Source organism: Salmo trutta, chromosome 35, assembly GCF_901001165.1.
Source record: "Salmo trutta chromosome 35, fSalTru1.1, whole genome shotgun sequence".
Lineage (NCBI taxonomy): Eukaryota > Metazoa > Chordata > Actinopteri > Salmoniformes > Salmonidae > Salmo > Salmo trutta.
Window position 1 is genome coordinate 32181138 of NC_042991.1, and position 23549 is coordinate 32204686.

Below are 23549 nucleotides of genomic sequence, written 5' to 3' on the forward strand. Positions count from 1 at the left end.
TAACAAACAGATGCTAGTCCAAATGGGAGTCTGGTCAACACTAAAGTGGCCAAAGCACATTCAGGGCTCAAGGTGTCATGTAGGCCTTTCTGTCCTTCAAGCATGAGAAATGGATGCATACTACTTCACTTCATGTTATGTTGAGTGTTGGTAGGAGGTTTTGAGAGTAAGGGAAGTGGAAGGGCAAGGGAGTTTAATCTTACAGATAGCCTTTTGATGGTGCAAAGATATATATATATTTTTTTTATTTAACTAGGCAAGTCAGTTAAGAACAAATTCTTATTTACAATGACATCCTAGGAACAGTGCCTTGCTCAGGGGAGGAACAACAGATTTTTACCTTATCAGTTCAGGGATTTGATCTAGCAACCTTTTGGTTACCGGCCCAATGCTCTAACCACTAGGCTCCGGGGTGGCAAAGATCAAGGCCTGATCCAGATCTTTTAGCAATGACAAATACAATACAGACAACAATAGGCACTTCAACTGGTCTAAAGCCAAGAATAACTAGTATTTTACTGGGTGACTTTCACTTTTACTTGAGTCAAGTAAAAATGACTCAAGAAAAATTGAAAGTCACCCAGTAAAATACTACTTCAGTAAAAGTCTAAAAGTATTTGCTTATAAATATACATAAGTATCAAAATTAAAGGTAATTGCTAAAATATACTTAAGTATCAAAAGTAAAAGTATAACTAGTTTTAAATCCCTTATATTAAGCAAACCAGATGGCACAACTAAGACAATCATTTACAAAGAAAGCATTTGTGTTTAGTGAGTCTGCCACATCAGAGGCAGTAGGGATGAACAGGGATGTTCTCTTGATAAGTGTGTGAATTTGAAAATGTTCGTGTCCTGCTAAGCATAAAAAATGTACAAAAAACTTTTAGGTGTCAGGGAAAATGTTTGGAGTAAAAAGTATATACTTTTCTGTAGGAATGTAGTGGAGTAAAAGTAAAAGTTGTAAAAAAAATATATAAATAGTAAAGTAAAGTACAGATACCCCACAACAAAAGTAAAGTATTTTTACTTACACCACCACATTTTTGTGTTAATGGTGCAATCAGTTGGTTGTAGTTTTGGATAGAGCAGACCATATATTTATGTTAGCTACATGTGTGACATAACTCCGCCAGTCCTATTTATGATATCATTAATAAAGATTATACCGTTTGTAATTTTGTTTCTCCCCCCCCAAAAAATATATACATCAATTTGTATATTTGAGTTTAACCATAATATTTGCTGTAATATGTGTTCTGTCTTTTAAGGTGGATTATACTGAAATTGCAACCAGCTTTCTATAGCTTGTTTTAAAAATAGCGATATTCTGTAGATGATATCATTTTTCATGACCTTTGTTTTGCTGCAGTTGATAACCAGGCCTTCTTGCTGGCCAAAGGACTGGATTTGGTCAATTTCTGGCTTGTAGATGTTGGTGTGTGATAAAAGAGTTGTCATCGGTGAAGTCAAGGTCTTAGTAAAATTCAAGGTCCATCGTATACCTCTTGCCTGATCTTCTGTTGTTCGCCGCATCACCCAGTCTATTGCCAGGTTGGAGAGTAGGGCTGAAATCACACAATCTTGACAAACTCCAGACTTCACAACAAAGCTCGTGTTGTTTGTTCCCACAGTGCATGAGAAGTTGCCGCAGAACTGTTTTATGATGTTAATGACATGGGTGGAGATTCCATAAATTCTTAATATCTTCCATAAACTGCCGCGGCGGATGCTGTCAAAAGTCTTCTGGAAGTCAATAAAGTTGATGTAGAGCTTCCAATGCAACTCACTACATTGATCAATAATGTTCCTGAGGGCAAAGATCTGGTCTGTACAGCTCCTTCCTCCACTAAAACCCGCTTGTTCGTTCATAAGCACTTTGTCTACAGCTGGAGACATCCGTTGTACGATATTCTTGCAATAGATCTTGTTGGGAACTGATTTTGCAGTTCCATCCTGTTTTTGCAGTTGTGTGCCCTTCTTAGGTACCTGTATGATGATCCTTTTGGTCCAATCTGAAGGTATCTTTCCTTTCATTCAGATTTCAATGAAGATTTTGAACAGCTCTTCATTGAGGCTATCAGGACCTGGAGCTTTTCCATTCTTACTGGACTTGATGGTAGTGATTATTTCTTCTTCGGTTGGTGGGTCGGTGTTTATGTCTAGATCTTCTGGAGCAGTTTCAGGTGTGTTAATTAGATCCACAGGGGGTTGAGAACCTCTGAAATGTTCTGTCCATCTTGCTTCCTGTTCATTTTCTGTATTTGACTTGAAGTTTCAGTCACAGATTAGGTTAGTGATTTTTTATACTGTTCCTTACGTCCTTTTGTCTCTTCTGACTAGCCAGTTGTCTATTCTGACTAGCATGTTCATTTTTCTGTACTGCTCTTCCAGTTTCTGTTTCAGCCTTTTTGATTTGGCATCTGTTGTTTTCTCTTACAGGTCCCCTCTTTCTTCAATAATTTCCCATGCTTCTGGGGTGATCCATTCCTCAATAATTTCCCATGTTTCTGGGGTGATATATTCCTCAATTTCCCATGTTTCTGGGGTGATCCATTCCTTGCATTGCCGCCTTCTCTGTCCATGGTTTCCTTGCTGCTTTTACTGTAAGCCTTAATCACTTTCTCCCACTTCCTATCTCTCTCTCTCTCTATATATATGTAAATATATACTGCTCAAAAAAAATAAAGGGAACACTTTAACAACACATCCTAGATCTGAATGAAAAAAATAATCTTATTAAATACTTTTTTCTTTACATAGTTGAATGTGCTGACAACAAAATCACACAAAAATAATCAATGGAAATCCAATTTATCAACCCATGGAGGTCTGGATTTGGAGTCACACTCAAAATTTAAGTGGAAAACCACACTACAGGCTGATCCAACTTTGATGTAATGTCCTTCAAATAAGTCAAAATGAGGCTCAGTAGTGTGTGTGGCCTCCACGTGCCTGTATGACCTCCCTAAAACGCCTGGGCATGCTCCTGATGAGGTGGCGAATGGTCTCCTGAGGGATCTCCTCCCAGACCTGGACTAAAGCATCCGCCAACTCCTGGACAGTCTGTGGTGCAACGTGGCATTGGTGGATGGAGCGAGACATGATGTCCCAGATGTGCTTAATTGGATTCAGGTCTGGGGAACGGGCGGGCCAGTCCATAGCATCAATGCCTTCCTCTTACAGGAACTGCTGACACACTCCAGCCACATGAGGTCTAGCATTGTCTTGCATTAGGAGGAACCCAGGGCCAACCGCACCAGCATATGGTCTCACAAGGGGTCTGAGGATCTCATCTCGGTACCTAATGGCAGTCAGGCTACCTCTGGCGAGCACATGGAGGGCTGTGCGGCCCCCCAAAGAAATGCCACCCCACACCATGACTGACCCACCGCCAAACCGGTCATGCTGGAGGATGTTGCAGGCAGCAGAACGTTCTCCACGGCGTCTCCAGACTCTGTCACGTGCTCAGTGTGAACCTGCTTTCGTCTGTGAAGAGCACAGGGCACCAGTGGCGAATTTGCCAATCTTGGTGTTCTCTGGCAAATGCCAAACATCCTGCACGGTGTTGGGCTGTAAGCACAACCCCCACCTGTGGACGTCGGGCCCTCATACCACCCTCATGGAGTCTGTTTCTGACCATTTGAGCAGACACATGCACATTTGTGGCCTGCTGGAGGTCATTTTGCAGGGCTCTGGCAGTGCTCCTCCTGCTCGGTAGCGGTCCTGCTGATGGGTTGCTGCCCTCCTACGGCCTCCTCCACGTCTCCTGATGTACTGGCCTGTCTCCTGGTAGCGCCTCCATGCTCTGGACACTACGCTGACAGACACAGCAAACCTTCTTGCCACAGCTCGCATTGATGTGCCATCCTGGATGAGCTGCACTACCTGAGCCACATGTGTGGGTTGTAGACTCCCTCTCATGCTACCACTAGATGAGTACTACTGAGTAGCATGAAAGCACCGCCAGCATTCAATTATTGGGGGTGTCTTGCTAATTGCCTATAATTTCCACCTGTTGTCTATTCCATTTGCACAACAGCATGTGAAATTTCTTGTCAATCAGTGTTGCTTCCTAAGTGGACAGTTTGATTTCACAGAAGTGTGATTGACTTGGAGTTACATTGTGTTGTTTAAGTGTTCCCTTTATTTTTTTGAGCAGTGTATATATATATATATATATATATTCTTGATGGTTTGGTCTCTCAGCATGCCAACATGTTGATGGTCCTGAACGTTTCAGCTAGCAGTCACAAGATGGTGGTCACTGGCAACATCTGCTCTCCTTCGCAACTTGACGTCCCTCAGCGAGCTTCTCCACTTGCCGTTGATCACCAGGTGATCAATCTGGTTTGCCTCTTCCATTAGGAGAGTACCATGTCAGCTTGTGGATATTCTTGTGGGGAAACTGGCTGCCACCTATCACCAGGTTATTTGTGACGCAGAATGTTGCCAGTCTGTCACTGTTATCATTCATCTCTCCACAGCCGTGCTCCATATTGCTCTCTCGTAGTTAGTGTTGTCGGTGCCAACCATTGCATTCAGGTAACCAATGAAGAGGATCAGGTCTTTAATAGGTGTTTTCTCTACTTCAGATTGGAAGGTGTTAAAGAACAGGTATTTTTCTTCATCTTTGGCATCGTTTGTGGGAGCATAACACTGAATTATTGTTAGTTTGGTTGGTTGTCCATTGAGCCTGGCTGTTATCATTCTGCTGCTGATTAGTTTCCATTCCATTAGAGTTCTCTACACCTTTCTGTAGGATGATGTCAACACCGTCACAATGTTGTCCGTCCTCCTTTCCAGCATGTAGTACTGTTTCTCAAGTGCTAGTTCTTGTAGATTCAGAGCTAGTCCACCTGACTTCCCTCACCCCCAGGATCTGTAGCTTGTATCTCCTCATTTCGTTGGAAACCTGTGCCAGCTTTCTGGACTCAAACATTGTTCAAAAATTACAAAAGCCAAAGTGCAGTTTGTTTTTGGTGTTCAGTGCTCCCATAAGTCTGTCACTAGATTCCCGTAGGCTTTCACTGATGGTGCTCATACAAGTCTGGGACTCTGGGAGATCTTCATATCCAATTGTAGAATTGTAATTTGTTGCGGGTTCTGTAGCACAAATTTTTTGCGGTTTCGGGTTGTTAGCCCCATGCCCAACAGTCCAACCTTTCTGTTTTCGGGAGATTTTGGAGATGATTTGTTAGTCCTCTCCCCTGACCTTTTGTCTTCCTGGTGATGGATTACAGTCTCATACCACGTGAGGCCAGACAGGCTTTGGGTTGTGTACAAGCAGCCCCGGCACGTCAAGCCCAACCAACTACTGCTACGTTGGTTTTACCAGTTCATACCAGCAGCGCAAAACATTTTTGACTGTATCAACAGTGGACTAATTAAAAAAATACCAGAAGATAGCTTTTGAGTGGATTATTCCTTTAATGAAATGTTGAAATAAGCATTTTCAATTCTTGCTTAGTCATGCCATGTAAATATCAGCCTTTTACTATTACTTATTATTGATAGGAAATCGAAGGTAACCACTAAACATGTTAATTCTGCTGTTGTCAAACATGCTACTGCCACTCCAGAGAACCACATTGACTTTGTCTCCTTCCACTAGGTCTAGTGTGACTCCATTGGCCCCCCGCCGTGGTATATTCCGGATTTTGGGTTTGCAGTTTCATAGACGGCAACCATTTTCACACCGTTCTTAAGCAACGCTGCATTCGCCTTCCCTGAATTCCCAACATTGCAAGTGAATGTGAAGTAGTAGGCCCCTCCCACAGGTGCAGTAAAGACACCTGCATCAGGTAGGAAAGCAAGGTGGACAAAAACAACTCTGTGTGATTATGACACAACAGAACAAGGACATAAAGACACCTCAGTAACATACATAAAGGTGCAATCTGTATCTTTCATCATTGCCAGTGGCAACTCAAAGTACTACAAACACTTTCATCCAAGAACCGAAATATTAAACAAACTGTTTGATTCACTAAGTCTCATCCCCTCAGTTTATAAGTGCAGGGCAGCGCTTGACACTAAATGAAATTACCGATTGCACCTTTAAAATAATGTTGAGAGACTAGTGGGTAAATACCTGTATCTGGGTTATATGCTTCACCGATGTTCGTAATGACCTTTTTATACACCACGGTGGTGTTCTCGTCGAAAGGTCCTAAGTGATAATGTTCATCATTGACCATAAGTGTAGTGGAGAAGGCCACTTTTGGTTTTCCTGTAAAAAGACATTATGTTCAGATTACTACACATCATACGTTTGAAGCCAGATAGCTTGACAGCCTGAACTTTTGCACTTCTTTCCAATGACACTGTGAAATAATGACAGAGCATGAACACACTTCCACTGATCATGCGTACACACACACACACACACACACACACACACACACACACACACACACACACACACACACACACACACACACACACACACACACACACACACACACACACACACCCACACACACACACACACACACACACACTGTTCCTGCACGCCCTTAGGAATACCGACACACATTAAGAAACTTAGTCTAGGGACAATGATAAGAAATGGCCAACATTACCGTTACACTCGCTCTCCAGTTTCTCCACTCTGGCTGTCAGTTCCCTCAGCAGCCTGTCAACCTCGGACGGGACAGCTGAGAAAGATGTTGAGATGGGAACCTGGTTTGGCCCAGGTGTTGGTGAGATAGGCTCACTCTCCGTCTGAGTCTCAACCACACAACAGCAAAGCAACACCACTACAGCCAAAACAGACTCCATCGCAGGGCTTTCAACGAACCGGGTGGGAAAGGTTTGCTGAGATGTCTGACTGCTCCTCATATGTTGAGTTAGATATATATGGATTGGTTTATTTAAAATGTAACCAGGGTTGCAAAATTCTGGGAACTTTTCATAAATCCCCAGCTTTTGCAGAAATCCTGGCTGGAAGATTCCTGGAATCAGGAGGGAATAAGCAGGAAATCCAGTACTCCTCCAACTGGGATTTCTGGACCACCTGGGAATTTTGTCAAAATTACCTGGATTTTGCAACCCTAGTATCAGCATAGTTCACTCAACTCTGTGCGTCAACAAATTACATCAAACCGATCCTTCGCTTTTTACCGTAATAGAACAGCGAAGACAAATGTATATTTTGATTAAAGGAGCAGTCGACAATATTTCTATAAAACGTATGTCTATGTTGTATCTATAGTAGTAAAGGAAGAAAAAAACGAAACATAATACCCGTATGGCCAACTGACATAACCTTGAAATAGCAGATGTTGATGATAACAAGAAATACACTTGTTTCTCTATAACCAATGATTAAACAAATAAAACAACATTCTTGAGACATGGGTAGGTTGGATCCTTATATTTGCTTTATTTTCCAGAACAGAACAAAAAACATTTTATTAAATCAGGTTATGTGAACAAAACTGTTTTCTGTAAGGCTGCAGTATGTATGGTACATTCAGTTTCTGATGCTCCTTGGTTACATAAGAAGTAAAAAAATGTAAAAACAACTAAACATATTGTCACTCCTGCTCCCGTTCTTCCCCCGAGCGCCAGGCTCCCCTGCACTTCACACATCATCATTACTCACACCTGCCTTCCCCACATCACGCGCATCGGCGATTACTGGACTCACCTAGACTCAATCACCTCTGTCATTACCTTCCCTATATCTGTCTGGTTCCCCGCTCTGTTCCCTGCTTCTGCATTGATTGTCATATGTCCATGTTTAACCGTGTGCTGACGCTGTCCTGTTACCTGTTTGTTCCTGATTAAAATGTTGACTCCCCTTACCTGCTTCTCATCTCTTGCGTCGGTCCTTACACTTATGCTCTAGTACAGTGTGCTCAGGCTCACTGTAGTTAGTGCTGGATATGTTAGTGGGGGGATTCCTATGCATCTGTGACATCTGATAAACTAGTTTTACTGTATTGGTGATTAAGAATCTTTACAAATCATACATTTGTAAAACCTTCAGAATCCTGTTTGCATAAACGTTGGAGAAATGCACCTGCAGTATTTCCTGAAGGATGACGAACATCACTGTTTGATTATTGTACATACATTCCTACAAAAACTTTACAATCATTACAGATACAACAAGCAAATGGTATGCTCTCCTCACATTGGAAAGAGCAGGACACCAGTGAATGTGCTCCTGTATCCATTGTCATAGATGCTGTTGTCACGCCAGAGGATAATTTTAACATGATCACCTTCATTTAACTGCAGTATTACACTATTTGACCCCATGCTGTCAACATTACCATTTTCAATCACGGCAGCCATATTTTGGCCATTCTTCAACAGTGCCGCATTCACTTTTCCTGTAGTCCCAGAATTGCAAGTGAACGTGAAGTAGTAGACCCCTCTCACCGGTGCAGCAAAGACACCTGCAGTGCAGAGAGAGGAGATGCATGCAATAGATGCATTCATTTCAACATCATACTCGTGATGAACATGAATTCCTTTTGGTACAATTTATATAGAATGGTTGACTTGCATGTTTGATGTCCGAAGGTATATAAAAGTCACGGACAATCAAAGCCCTCTGAGCTCATATTACAATTCAAAATAAATTAAATTAGAAACAGTAATTATGCTGTAAAATAAACTACCTGTTCCAGAGTTGTAAGCTTGGCCAATGTTTGTGATAACATTTGTGAATATCAGGGTGGTGTCAATATTAAAGGGCCCTCTGTGTTGAGATGATGGGAAGAGCGATGCTGAGAACGCCACCTTAGGTCTCTCTGTGAAGAAACAAGTGTAAATTATTTCAAGAACACACACACAAACACGAAAAGTGATTGAAATTAACTTTGGCTTTAGAAGTACCGGCCATTGGGGAAATTCACAATGTTACAAAATGTAGCAAGAACACCATCATATCGTGCTCAGTCACTTACTCACCATTACCTGCCTTCTCCAGATTTTCCACTTTGGCAATAAGTTCTCTCAGCACAGTGTAGACGTCCGATTGGGAGCCGGTGGTGCCTGCCGCTTCACCGGAACTCTCCATCAGCTCGTTCATCCAGTCGTTTCCTACTTTGTCGTCAAAGTGTTGAGAGCTTTCGTTTGTGACGTTTCCTTCATTACTGCTCTCAACTTGCGCTCCAGACAGACTGCAGCAGCACAGCAACAGCAGCAGAACACTGACAGCCTCCATCTCTTAATAAAGCAACTGCTATGAGAATTTTGTTCCCAATGTTCATAAACTGAACTTCAATTAAACTACTCAGTCTGCACCCCAGAGTTTGTAAGGTTCTGGTTAAATGACACAGATGGAGGCCCAGCCTACAATAGTCAACCAAGTTTATTCACGAGAGCTCTGAATATCATACAATGTACACAACCTTTTATACCTAACATTTGGTCATATCATATGTCATACCCCTTACAGATGCCCCCTCCTCTTCTTTAACACTGTCAATGCTTATTTAAAAGTCTTCTCCATCACATACATTGCTTATCATATCCTGCCCCATGTTACATAATTTACTGTAAGCCTAAAGGTTTCTCCCCTCCCTGGGTGGGGAGACCTTCTTCCTGTTATTAGTTTCACAGTGGTCACAAGTTGTCTGCTGTCTTAACAGTTCCCCTTTTTCCTTGAATGTCTTGCTTACATTGCTAAATCCTTAAGCTTAAACTTTTCCTACACACACACATTAGTACCTTCATCTTATAATCACTCGGTTATACATTTTCAGGGTGAAATCATTTAGTCAAACCTTTAATCATAACATTTTCATTACAATCCACCCTATTGGCTAAATATTTCACATACACTATTACACATCTATTTTTATTGGATTCAGAAATGTCACCCAAAATCAACTAGATAAAAGAAAACAAATACATGTATTTTCATTACATACTTATCAATGACTGTTCTAAGCCTATGTCCAGTCATAACTCTTCGGATTAGGATTTTCGCAATGACCTTCATTTAAAGAAACAGCCTTCCTAAGTGTTAAAGATGGTTTCATCGAACATGGGTTCCTCATAACTGAATGGATCCTCCACCAGGCTCGGTGGTAGGTATTTGTCATCCCACTGGTCTGAACTTGGAATCAGTCCGTATCTCACCATCTGCTCCGTCATTGATCTCTCCAGAGCCCTGGAAATGAGACCTCTTGCACAAGGGACCAAACAACAACCACATAATATGCTAGTTCTGAACGTCACATGCTAATGTAAAAAGCTGTTTTTTTATATAAATATGAACTTGATTGAACAGACATGCATGTATTGTATAACATAATGTCCTAGGTGTGTCATCTGATGAAGATCATCAAAGGTTAGTGCTGCATTTAGCTGTGGTTTGAGTTTTGGTGACATTATATGCTAGCTTGAAAATTGGGTGTCTGATTATTTCTGGCTGGGTACTCTGCTGACATAATCTAATGTTTTGCTTTCGCTGTAAAGCCTTTTTGAAATCGGACAGTGAGGTTAGATTAACGAGAGTCTTGTCTTTAAATAGCTGTAAAATAGTTATATGTTTGAAAAATGGAAGTTTTCGGATTTTAGAGGAATTTGTATTTCGCGCCACGCCCATCATTGGATATTGGAGCAGACGTTCCGCTAGCGGAACATCTAGATGTAAGAGGTTAAAGACAAGACTCTCGTTAATCTAACCACACTGTCCGATTTCAAAAAGGCTTTACAGCGAAAGCAAAACATTAGATTATGTCAGCAGAGTACCCAGCCAGAAATAATCAGACACCCATTTTTCAAGCTAGCATATAATGTCACAAAAACCCAGAAGACAGCTAAATGCAGCACTAACCTTTGATGATCTTCATCAGATGACAACCCTAGGACATTATGTTATACAATACATGCATGTTTTGTTCAATGAAGTTCATATTTATATCAAAAAACAGCTTTTTACATTAGCATGTGACGTTCAGAACTAGCATACCCCCCGCAAACTTCCGGGGAATTTACTAACAATTTACTAAATTACTCACGATAAACGTTCACAAAAAGCATAACAATTATTTTAAGAATTATAGATACAGAACTCCTCTATGCACTCGATATGTCCGATTTTAAAATAGCTTTTTGGTGAAAGCACATTTTGCAATATTCTAAGTAGCCCAGCCATCACGGGCTAGCTATTTAGACACCCAGCAAGTTTAGCCTTCACCAAAGTCAGATTTACTATAACAAAAATGTTATTACCTTTGCTGTTCTTCGTCAGAATGCACTCCCAGGACTTCTACTTCAATAACAAATGTTGGTTTGGTCCCAAATAATCCATCGTTATATCCAAACAGCGGCGTTTTGTTCGTGCGTTTTAGACACTATCCGAAATGGTAAATCAGGGTTACGAGCATGGCGCATTTCGTGACAAAAAATATCTAAATATTCCATTACCGTACTTCGAAGCATGTCAACCGCTGTTTAAAATCAATTTTTATGCAATTTATCTCGTAAAAAAGCGATAATATTCTGACCGGAACTCTGCGTTTCGGTAAATAGAGGGAAAAAAAGAAGGACTGGGGCGGCCAGTGCACGAGCCTAAGCCCTTTGTCCTCTGATCGGCCACTTGACAAAGGCGATAATGTGCTTCAGCCTGGGGCTGGAATGACGACATTCTGTTTTTTCCCCGGGCTCTGAGAGCCTATGGGAGCCGTGGGAAGTGTCACGTTACCGCAGAGATCCTTTGTTTTGGAAAGAGATGTCAAAGAAAGCCAATAAATGGTCAGACAGGCCACTTCCTGTAAAGGAATCTCTCAGGTTTTTGCCTGCCATATGAGTTCTGTTATACTCACAGACACCATTCAAACAGTTTTAGAAACTTTAGGGTGTTCTCTATCCATATCTAATAAGTATATGCATATTCTAGTTACTGGGTAGGAGTGGTAACCAGATTAAATCGGGTACGTTTTTTATCCGGCGGTGTAAATACTGCCCCCTAGCCCTAACAGGTTAACCTGCATTCAATGGTACCGTTCATGCGCTCAATCAGGCCCGTGGATTGTGGACTATAGGAACAATGTTTCTTCATATTTATACCTAATTTTTGTCCAATGTTATCTATTATTTGATTAGAAAAATGGGACCCATTGTCGGAATAAATGGTTTCTGCTAGACCAAATCTAGGAATGATATCTTGGCATAATGCCTTAGCCACTGTTAGTGCATCTGCAGAGGAGGTGGGAAATGCTTCCACCCATTTAGTGTATTTATCTATGAGGGTCAGACAGCACTTCTTTCCTTCACTTCTAGTAAGTTCTATAAAATCCATTTCTAGTTGTTGGAAAGGATATTTTGCCCGGGGATATTCTCCCTGTGGTGCTCTCTGTCTACCCTGGTGATTACTTTGTGCACAAATAACACATCTGGAACATTTTTTTTAAGTAGTTTGTAATCCCGTATGCTACGAAGTGCTTTCTTATTATTTCTACCATCCCTCCTGTTGATACATGGCTCTGCCCATGTATCAATATTGTTGTATATCTAAACAATGACTTAGGCAGTATTGGTAATCTATCCTTATACCAAATCCCATCTGTATGGACCGCTCCTAACCTTTCCCATTTTGAAATCTCCTTCATTGGTGCTCTAGATTGACTGTCCTGTAATATTGTTCTGTCTATGCTCACTTCCTCTTTTAACAAATGCTGTGTCGGCAGTTGTGGCTTGAGGCCTGCCCGTTTTGCTTCCTGATCCGCCTTCCTGTTGCCATTACTGATACTATCCTTTCCAGTAGTGTGAGCCTCACATTTACAAATAGCTAACTTTTCTGGCAAAAGTACAGCATCTAATAGATTCAAAATTAACTGAGCGTGTGTAATAGGTTTTCCAGAAGTGGTTACCATTCCCCTGTTTCTCCATTGGGCTGCAAATATGTGTACTGTGTTAAATGCATAGGCACTGTCTGTGAAGATAGTAATACATTTTCCTGTCCCTAACTGACACGCACGGGTAAGTGCCACTATCTCTGCTTGTTGTGCTGAATAGTTTCTCGGTAACGGTTCTGCTTCCAAGACCTCTGTGTCTGTAACTATAGCATACCCTGTCGCATTAGAACCATCAGGGTTTTTTCTGGATGAACCATCTACGAACATTGTCAGTTCCCCATCAGATAAGGCTAGGTCAGTCAAATCGGGCCGTGGTAGGACAACTTTCTCAGTTTCGGTTACACAATCATGTGGGCTGCCATCTGTTGCAATCGGAACTAATGTTGAGGGATTCAGAGTCGTACAACGTTCTATTGTCAAATTAGGCATATTCAGAAGAATTATCATACAAGACAAATGTCTAGCTGGTGACATGTATGCCATCTTATGTTCTAACAACAGTATGGATACGGCATGAGGAACTGTTAAAGTCAAGTCATGATAGAGCACCACAGAAGCCGAGTCCTTCACTGCCTGAGCTGCTGCTACCACAGACTGTAAACACGGTGGCATGGCTTGGGCTACTTCATCTAATCGGGAGGAATAGTAAGCAATAGGCCTACTTTTTCCCCTGTGTCTCTGGGTTAGTACTGACGTCATGAACCCCTCCCTACAGTCTACTGTCGTGTCTTTGGGTACCATTAAACTGAAGATAGGTTTATCAATTAACTCCCTGTAATTATTATCACGCGATTAAACTGATTAATCGTTTAATTGTAATTAACTAGGAGATCGGGGCACCAAGAAAAATATTCAGATTACAAAGTTATAATTTTCCTAATATAACTTTCCTATATTATAATATAGGCCGATTATCTTCTGGTTTCAATGGTGTATTTTACCTCTAGTCCAGTCTCATTCCAAACGTCGTAAATTGTTGTATCTGCACGAACCCAGTCTTTACTAAAATCATCCATACATCAATTGTCTTAAAATCATTTATTTACTACACTAAGTAATTAACAGAAAACATACAAACAGTAATTATCGTCACAAAGGATTGGTAGCGTAATGTGCCCTAATGGGCTAACAGGCAGGTCGGCCTGTTGGACAATGGATCATAAAAGTCAGCTGAGGATGCACACCTACAGAGTTCATTAATATTACAATTGACAATTGAACGCTCACTCATTCGGGAACAATTGCAATCAATATATATTTACGCTCAGTGTCGTCGGGATCCTTGTTGAAGCGTTCTGTTCTAATGGAGAGTTCTCTCTCTCTCTCTCTCTCTCTCTCTCGTTTAGAATGGATCTTTCAAAGCGACATTCATTAATGTCGTTATAGAATGGATGTTTCGTTGGTCTTCGCGTTCGATGATATAATTTACTTAGCTGCAGACTAATAATTAATATCAAAGACTTGTTCTTATTCTGTCTGTCTCGATAGTCTAAAAGTTAACCACGTGGTATAGTTCACTTTCAGTAGAGTACTTGGATGGTCAAACCTATGGGCCAACTCGCAATGGAGTGGAGGCCTGGTCTTAAGAAAGTAAATCAGGGTGGGGGTTTTTATAGATGACCCTAGAACAGGCTTGTCAAATGACGCCTGGTCCTGTCTGTGTCCCTTGGGGGGCGTGCCGATGGCTGAGTGAAGCTTGGTACAGAAATCCAATTCTATCACATTAACATCAGTACATAGCATCTCAATGTATTACAAATAGCTTTATCCTTATTAATACATTTTATACAACCATTATGAGGCAAGTCTCATCGCTGAGGCTATTATATAAACAGTTTTATGGTAATATGGCTATATTGTCTCTTCTGAGTATCACAAAATTGTACCAAGCGGACCAGTTTGTAGCTGGACTCTTCACCAATCTTCCATACCCTCTCCAGAACACACCTGTCGCTCGGTTCTCCAATTCTATGAGTTGGAAGAATTTCCTTTGTCTCTCTATGGAACATGTGATAGGAGATTCTCCTCTTAGAGTTTTTACAACCCTTTCACACAGGGCCTGGGTTGGGGGGAAGGTAGGTTGGGGGATGGTACAAAGGGGAGGGGGTCAACTGATAGCCCTGTACCCAAAGAGGCCAACGTCATGACACTACTGTCTGTGTAAAGGGGCAATCATATCTGGGAAACGCCAGTACGAGCTCGATGTTAATAACTTTTTAATGTTTACAAACTGGTTTTCAGCCTCATCTGTCCACTTGATCTTATCTTTTGCTGCCATAGCTTTACCGTATATCAACTCACTAAGCTTCCCTGTATGTAATGCAAAATGGGGTATCCATGCACGGCAATAGTTAGTCATTCCAAGAAAACTCATCATCTGTTTCTTATTGAGTGGTTTAGGTGCTTCTAGAATGGCTGTCTTTCTGGTAGAATTAAGTGTTCTCCCTTCTTGAGTTATAGTGTGCCCCAAATAGATAACTTCCTCCTGCCAGAGTTGCAACTTCCTCTGGCTGACTTTATGACCTTGTTCTGCTAAGAATACTAACAGAGCCAGAGTGTCAGCCTTACAGCCCTTCTGAGAGGGATTCGCCACCAAGATATCGTCTACATATATTAAAATTTGGCTGTTATTTGGAGGATCAAATTGTCCTAAATTTCGGGTAAGGGCTTGGTTGAATATTGTTGGACTTGCCGAAAATCCCATTGGCAGTCTTGAATACACCCATTTTTTTCCCAAAAAGGTAAAGCCGAACCATCCCTGGCTGTCTGAGTGTACTGGAATGCTAAAAAATGCATTTGCTAAATTGATCACCGTGAAGTATGCATTCTCTGGTTTCAACTGGTTCAATAAAGTGTGTGGGTCTGGTACGCATGGAGTTCGTGGAATGATACTATTATTAACCCCCTGTAAGTCTGTGACCATCCTCCAATCAGTACTAGGTGCTGCCTTTTTAACATGGAAAACTGGTGAATTGCAAAATGCTTCATCTCCTGGCACTATCACTCCGCCTTGTCTCAACTGCTCAAAAACAGGCATAATGCCTTTTATTGCCTCTGGTTCCATAGGATATTGCTTCTGATATGGTCGAAAATTAGATTTTGGCACTACTTGTATGGGGACTACTCCTTTAATTAATCCTACATCTGCTGGACCTTGTGACCATAAATATTCAGGAACTTGTCTCAATTCCTCCTCTTGTCCCTCAGTTAGAAGATACATCTTCTCTCATTTCCCCCCATGGTCGCTCAAATGTACCCCAGGAATACTATTGGCTCTCCAATTCAGCTTCCTACGGTATCGATCAGTGGAGGGACTGTGCTGGTCTCCCCCCGTCACATCAATCCAATCTGTAATTCTCTTTCCCTTAGACACCCACTCTCCCATGTCCTCCCACCCCTCTGAAGGCTCTTTGGCGAGAGATACATGCGCACTCCACCTCTCCCTGAACAACTTCTTAGTCTGAGGCAATAATTCTACTTCAACTGCAGCGTGTGTACTGTCATAGTGAAACCACTTCAAACCAATAGTTCTTTCTGCTGTTTTGAACAAAACTTCCTCATAGACTGGGTCTGGACCTGGGTATTTGTTATACCAGAGAGTACAGTGTAAATCATCGGGGGACATCTTGGTGGGTCCTGATACTACATCATCAGCGAGTTCTATCAAAGTTTTAGGAATGTCAGTTAACCCCCCCCTCAGTAGATCTTGACTGTACCAATAACATGGTTCCCCATCCCCACAGACAACCATATTATCCCGGACTATGTATGCTTTCATACCCCTCTCAGTGGGAGTAACGACCACATTCAATCTCGTCATCACATCCCTGTTAACTGGGCAAAGTTTAGATATCAGTACGGGAACCGTAGCTTCTCCCCCAGACGCCTCATGTTTCAGTGTTACAGGAGCGGATAGCCTCTCCATGCACTGATGTCCCGTTGCTGATCGTACAATGATTTTCTCCCCTGATGACTCAATCCCCCTGGGGGCATCCTCATTACATATGGCTGTTCTACAATCCCCAGTATCACATAGGAACTTAATTTTCTTTCCCATTACTGTAAGAGTTAAAAACAGTTTCTGTTCCTGTGCCAAGGCCAGATCCACATTAGCTAATTCAAACACTTCACATTCAAAATCTAAGTTATTTGACATACTCAGTTTTAAATCTATTTCTCCTTCGTCAATGTCAGGCCCTCCATACCAGTTTGTCCAGTCAGTCTCGTTCTCTGTCATAGGGTCCTTCTCTAGTCAGGATTCATCGTCTTCGTCCTCTGAATGAGGATTTGGGCGTCTTTCCCTTTTCCCCTTTTTATCTACCTTACCCTTTGGTTTTTGTTTACAATCGCGGTGATTATGTCCCGTCCTACCACAATGCTCACATGGGGCCTTACACTCTCTAGCAAAATGTCCATCTTTCTGACAATTGTAACATTTTCTAGTTTCCCCTTTGACATTCCTTTTCCGTCTGGTCTAGTCCTGTCCTCTCTTTCTCTTCCTCCCATGACCTTGTCTTCTAAAACTGCCATTAGAAATTCATCTTTCCTGTTCTCTTTCTTCCTCCTTTCTGTCTGTGTATGCTGTTCATGGTGGACAGCATATCTTTTTACCTCCGCCAGGGTAGCTAATCCCCATCCTACCAAATTTTTCCTTACCTCCTTACTTACTTCAGGATGCATCCCTGTCAAAAAGGCTATCTTTAATTGCTGATGATAAGGGGTGTTTTGGTCTCCCCCGTGGGGAGGTTCTGGTGTGCCACTGTTGGCGTTAAATACATCCTTTAACCATTCTAGGTACTGGCTGACCGTCTCACTATCTCCCTGTCTGCATTCAGTTATCTTGGAGAAATCAGCATGTCAGTGATAATGTACCGTCAGATTAGCGCATAATTCCGTGATTTTAGCTCTAAAAGGATCCCCTGGCCCCTCGGTCCACTGAATGACATTCCCGTCCTGCCCCGTGGGCACCCACGCCCCGCGCACGGCGAACCAATCCTTACCTACAATGGTTCTGACTGCTCTCTCTATCTCCCCTGTGTTTAATCTAAAACTGGACGCTAGCCCGCTCAAATCTCTCTCAAATCCAGCCATTCCTGTCTTTGGGTGGGGAATCCCAACCACTGCTTTCTCTATATCTCTCTGTGTCCAGGGCCTGTAGACCCGAACAGTAGGTTCGTTATCCTCCACCCCAGCTTGGGGATTGGGTAGTTCTATCAGGGGATACTGCTCTTCTCTCTCCCCACTGTCTTCTTCCCCACTATAATACTGAAACTCCCTCCTTGGTTTTAGTCTATTCCTTTCTCCTGTGTCTGATGTTCTCCTGAGTAGTCCTGATTGGTTCTGCCTTGGAGAATGTGCTTGATACTTTCCCTTCCACAACATTTCTCTATCTTTTACTGTTTGAGCCTCGGCCCATACTCTACTTTCCTTGATGCTGCAACAATCAGTTCCTGTTCTTTCTCCCTCTCTATTTTTCTATTTCTCTCATTCTCTCTCTCTCTCTCTACCTCTTCACCACCCACGCCTCAATCATAAGCTGGGGGAGGTTCAACCCGGGGCGGCAACTGCACCCTCCTCCGAACCACCACCACCTCATCATCGGGATTTCTCCTCCACGCTTGGTCTACCAGCGATGGGTATAGGTTTTGACCCCCACCCCCACCCGAGTGGCTTATTCTTTCGGCTGGAGGAGCGGAGGGTAGTGTTTCTTGACTCTCTATGATTTCCTTTTTCTTCTCTCCTTCCACCCTCTTTCTGGCTTCTGAAAGCCAGACCCTAGCTGTGTTCAAACCTTGTTTTTTCTGCTTGTTCTCATCTCTCCCACATTCCTTATGCATCCGTTTAATCATAGACTCCAGTTTATCTACGTCCAGGCAACCCTCAAATCTTCCTCCATTTTGGGCCATAATCTACATTCCGTTTATCTTTTAGCTCCATATATCTCTCATCGCCTGTGAGTTCTCCACGCCCCTTAGACCCTTTACTTCCCATTTTAACCTGGTTTTGTTCTATTACGACTACTAATTTGGATCTATGATTATCTTACCTGGTTTTATTTAATTCCACTCTGTTAATTTGGATCTACAATTAGTTTACCTTGTTCCGTTTAATTTAATGCTCTCGCCTCTCCTCCTTTTTGGACTTTATTTCAGTGTTGTCTTTTGAATCGGATCTATGGTTAATTCACTCTTGTTAAGTGACCATTTGAGTTATCTTGTTCGCATAGAATTACCTTCCTATCTCACAAAACCTATTTTATATCCTCTCCTCAATTTAGGATTTTATTTAGGTATGTCTCTTGACTCGGATCTATGGCTAATTTACCACTCGTTAATTAACCCTTTAAGTTATCATATTTGCACAAAATCACCGTCCTATCTCACAGCACCTATTTTAACCTCTTGTCGTTCGCCTAGGATAGGGGGCGCTACAGCGTTTTTTGAAAAAAATCGTGCCCATTTTAAACGGCCTCCTACTCAAACTCAGAAGCTAGGATATGCATATAATTAATACTTGTGGATAGAAAACACCCTAAAGTTTCTAAAACTGTTTGAATGGTGTCTGTGAGTTTAACAGAACTCATATGGCAGTCAAAACCCCGAGACCAATCGTAACAGGAAGTGGAATTCTGAATTGCGGACTCAACTTCATCTCGTTGCCTATAAATCACACAGTGAGCAATGGTTCATTGAGCACTTCCTATTGCTTCCACTAGATGTCCCCAGTCTTTACAAAGTGGTTTGAGTCTCCTACTGTGAAAACTGACTGAATGACACGCTGTGGAACGTGGTCCCCTTTCGAAACGTTTTGAAAGACAATGCAATCTTCCCCCTTGAATCTTATTGGAGCTCTGGTTGAAAAAGGCCCTAAAGATTTATGTTATACAACGTTTGACATGTTTGAACGAACCTAAATAAAAACAAATGCATTTTTTCGAAAGAGGTGTCCCGCGCACGACGGAACTTTTGGTGCAGCCTTCAGAACGAGCTAACAAGAACAAGCTATTGGAACATAAAGGATTAATTTTTTCGAACGAAAATACATTTGTTGTGGACCTGGGATACCTAGAAGTGCTTTCTGATGACTAGATTTGATATGGCCACAGTGTCTTCTGATCCCTCCTGTCTCAGCCTCCAGTATTTATGCTGCAGTAGTTTATGTGCCGGGGGGCTAGGGTCAGTCTGTTTCATCTGGAGTATTCTCTTGTCTTATCCGGTGTCCTGTGTGAATTTAAATATGCTCTCTCTAATTCTCTCTTTCTCTCTTTCTTTCTTTCTCTCGGAGGACCTGAGCCCTAGGACCATGCCTCGGGACTACCTGGCATGATGACTCCTTGCTGTCCCCAGTCCACCTGGCCATGCTGCTGCTCCAGTTTCAACTGTTCTGCCTGCGGCTACGGAACCCTGACCTGTTCACCGGACGTGCTTGTTGCACCCTCGACAACTACAATGATTATTATTATTTGACCATGCTGGTCATTTATGAACATTTTAACATCTTGACCATGTTCTGTTATAATATCCACCAGGCACAGCCAGAAGAGGACTGGCCACCCCTCATAGCCTGGTTCCTCTCTAGGTTTCTTCCTAGGTTCTGGCCTTTCTAGGGAGTTTTTCCTAGGGAGTTTTTCCTAGCCACCGTGCCTCTTTCACATGCATTGCTTGCTGTTTGGGGTTTTAGGCTGGGTTTCTGTACAGCACTTTGAGATTTCAGCTGATATACGAAGGGCTATATAAATAAATTTGATTTGATTTGATTTGATATGCGATTGTTCCAAGATGGCACTGACCTGTAACGCTAGCCTATTTTTCTGAGTATCGCATCCCCTTTTATCGCAAAGTGTGATTACCCAGTAAAGTTATTTTTAAATCTGGCATTACAGGTGCTTTCAAGAGATATTCATCTATAAATCTTAGAATGACAATATTACATTTTAAAAATGTTTTCGAATAGTAATTTAGTAAATTGTAGCGCTGTTTCACCAGATGCATTTGAGGGAAAATAGTTAGTCAACGTTACGCGCCGATGTAAAATGCGGTTTTTATATATAAATATGAATTTTATCGAACAAAAGAATGCATGTATTGTGTAACATGATGTCCTAGGAGTGTCATCTAATGAAGTTTGTCAAAGGTTAGTGCTGCATTTAGCTGTTTTTTGGTTATTTGTGATGCATGTGGTTGGTTGGAAAATGGCTATGTGGCTACTTTTACGATATACCCCTCTAACATAATCTAATGTTTTGCTTTTGCTTTTGCTGTAAAGCCTTTTTGAAATCGGACAACGTGGTTCGATTCAGGAGAGGTGTATCTATAAAACGATATAACATAGTCCTATATTTGAAAAAAAATATATTACATTTTGTTATGCTATTTGGGTTAGGATTTTTCGCTGGATGTCCATCCCGTATGCCCGACCAGGGGTTAAAGAAGAGGAGGGGGCATCTGTAAGGGGTATGACATATGATATGACCAAATATTAGGTATAAAAGGCTGTGTACATTGTATGATATTCAGAGCTCTCGTGAATAAACTTGGTTGACTATTGTAGGCTGGGCCTCCGTCTGCGTCATTTAACCAGAACCTTACAAACTCTGAGGTGCAGACTGAGTAGTTTAATTGAAGTTCAGTTTATGAACATTGGGAACAAAATTCTCATAACAATTTGGGCCTTCGAGCCGGATTTCAATACCTGTCCCTGTCGTCCATATGTGACACGCCGAAAACCGTGCACGGGCGGGTCTTTGACCCGTAAATTAAAGACCTGACCCCTGACATTGGGGTTCCATAACAGGCCGGCATATATCTAAGGTCGACAGAGACGGTGACGGAATCCAACCAACATTGCCTTTCCCAGCCTACAAGACGAAGGTCAGTAAATCTTAATTCACTATTTTTTGGGGAATAATTTAAGGTATCTTGGATTTGATGTTCTAAATACTTGGAATTTATCAATAATAAGAGCTTAGTTATTCTAAACAGATTCACTAAGGTGTTTTTACTTTGTGTATTAACAAAATCGATAAGGGAGCAGGTCCGCAAAGACCTGAGGTACATGTGCACTACCGTAAATTAAACTAGCTTAATAATTGAGGTCAGTGTTTTCTTTGTGAAGTGGCCGAGATGTTATTAAGAAGGGATTTAACACTGTCAATGCTTATTTAAAAGTCTTCTCCATCACATACATTGCTTACCATATCCTGCCCCATGTTACATAATCTACTGTAAGCCTAAAGGTTTCTCCCCTCCTGAGTGGGGAGACCTTCTTCCTGTTATTAGTTTCACAGTGGTCACAAGTTGTCTGCTGTCTGTTAACAGTCCCCCTTTTTCCTTGAATGTCTTGCTTACATTGCTAAATCCTTAAGCTTAAACTTTTCCTACACACACACATTAGTACCTGCATCTTATAATCAATCGGTTATACATTTTCAGGGTGAAATCATTCAGTCAAACCTTTAATCATAACATTTTCATTACAGCAACAAATCGGGTTCCATGGGAAAGGAGTATGCCAAAATAATAATTCTTCTTCAGAACCATAAACTAAACATTAACTAGATGTTTCTCATCAACTTGGCATCTGATCTGACCTAATGCAGATATTTGTAAGGATACAAGTGAGTGTTTTTGGCCTGTGTCCCCACCCCCTGAGCAGCCATTGGACTCCTCACTGGTCATTACAAAAATGTAACCATATTACGAGGAGGAAGTTAACCACAGGAAAAAAAAGTGTTTGTCCCTTCTCAAGTAATAATTAATGGTTTTATCTGACAGATTGTAGATTAGATAGGCGACTATGAACCAGATAAGATGTAAAATATTCTCAGATAATACAAATAGGTTCCTCATCCTTGCATGACTCTTCCAAGGTTTAGATTGTTTACTCAAGGACTGACCAGTCAAAGACACTAAATGAAAATTGCCATGGTGCCCAGTCTCTTCCAACTCCTAGTATCTCCTTGGAGTGGACCCCAAGTGATGCAACTACCACTTCTTACTACATTTACTTAGCCAGGACGGTCCACTCAGTAACACTTGCCACTGTTCTCCCATTTAACCCTCATCTATTAGCGATACCATGTTTATAGACATGCTGGTAGCATAGATTCTATCAGCATACAGTACACAACTAGGAGAGAGGCAACCAGAACAACTTCATGAGTCCCTAAGAGTATAGTTTGTGGGAGCATAACACTGAATTATTGTTAGTTAGGTAGGTTGTCCTGTGAGTCTGGCTGTTATCATTCTGCTGCTGATTAGTTTCCATTCCATTACAGTTCTCTACACCTATCTGTAGGATGATGTCGACACCAGTCAGGGGTGTGAAGTACTTAAGTAAAAATACTTTAAAGTAGTACTTAAGTCATTTTATGGGGGGTATCTGTACTTTACTATTTATATTTGACAACTTTTACTTCACTACATTCCTAAAGAAAAAAATGATGTACTTTTTACTCCATACATTTTCCCTGACACCCAAAAGTACTTGTTACATTTCAAATGCTTAGCAGGACAGGTAAATGGTACAATTCACACACTTCTCAAGAGAACATCCCTGGTCATCCCTACTGCCTCTGATCTGACCGACTCACTAAACACAAATGCTTCGTTTGTAAATTATGTCTGAGTGTTGAAGTGTGCCACTGGCTATTCTTAAAACAAGAAAATGGTTTCGTCTGGTTTGCTTAATATAAGGAATGTGAAATGATTTATACTTTTACTT

General features: G+C 41.6%; 2 protein-coding genes and 1 long non-coding RNA gene across 4 annotated transcripts; all 3 read right to left on the bottom strand.

Annotated features, from left to right (window-relative positions):
* Nucleotides 1–5410: 5410 nt before the first annotated feature.
* LOC115175085 (cerebellin-2-like) lies at nucleotides 5411–6838 on the bottom strand. Its single transcript, XM_029734259.1, has 3 exons — nucleotides 6585–6838; nucleotides 6095–6232; nucleotides 5411–5795 (listed from the first exon to the last, which is right to left on the bottom strand). The coding sequence occupies exons 1-3, from the start codon at nucleotides 6781–6783 to the stop codon at nucleotides 5617–5619; spliced, it is 516 nt and encodes a 171-aa protein (XP_029590119.1). The 5' UTR covers nucleotides 6784–6838; the 3' UTR covers nucleotides 5411–5616.
* Nucleotides 6839–7363: 525 nt separating this feature from the next.
* Nucleotides 7364–9333, bottom strand: LOC115175084 (complement C1q-like protein 2). 2 transcript variants are annotated; one of them, XM_029734258.1, is made up of 3 exons: nucleotides 8935–9333; nucleotides 8637–8768; nucleotides 7364–8411 (listed from the first exon to the last, which is right to left on the bottom strand). In XM_029734258.1, exons 1-3 carry the CDS (start codon nucleotides 9182–9184, stop codon nucleotides 8140–8142), a joined length of 654 nt encoding a protein of 217 aa, XP_029590118.1. In that variant the 5' UTR covers nucleotides 9185–9333; the 3' UTR covers nucleotides 7364–8139. The 2 variants fall into 2 exon arrangements, with proteins under 2 accessions (XP_029590118.1, XP_029590117.1); XM_029734257.1 differs by having other exon boundaries at nucleotides 8929–9333.
* Nucleotides 9334–9623: 290 nt separating this feature from the next.
* On the bottom strand, nucleotides 9624–11264 carry LOC115175086 (uncharacterized). The gene is made up of 2 exons (XR_003871907.1): nucleotides 11203–11264; nucleotides 9624–10150 (listed from the first exon to the last, which is right to left on the bottom strand). It is a non-coding gene; the product is annotated as an uncharacterized LOC115175086 (long non-coding RNA).
* Between the last annotated feature and the right edge of the window lie 12285 nt (nucleotides 11265–23549).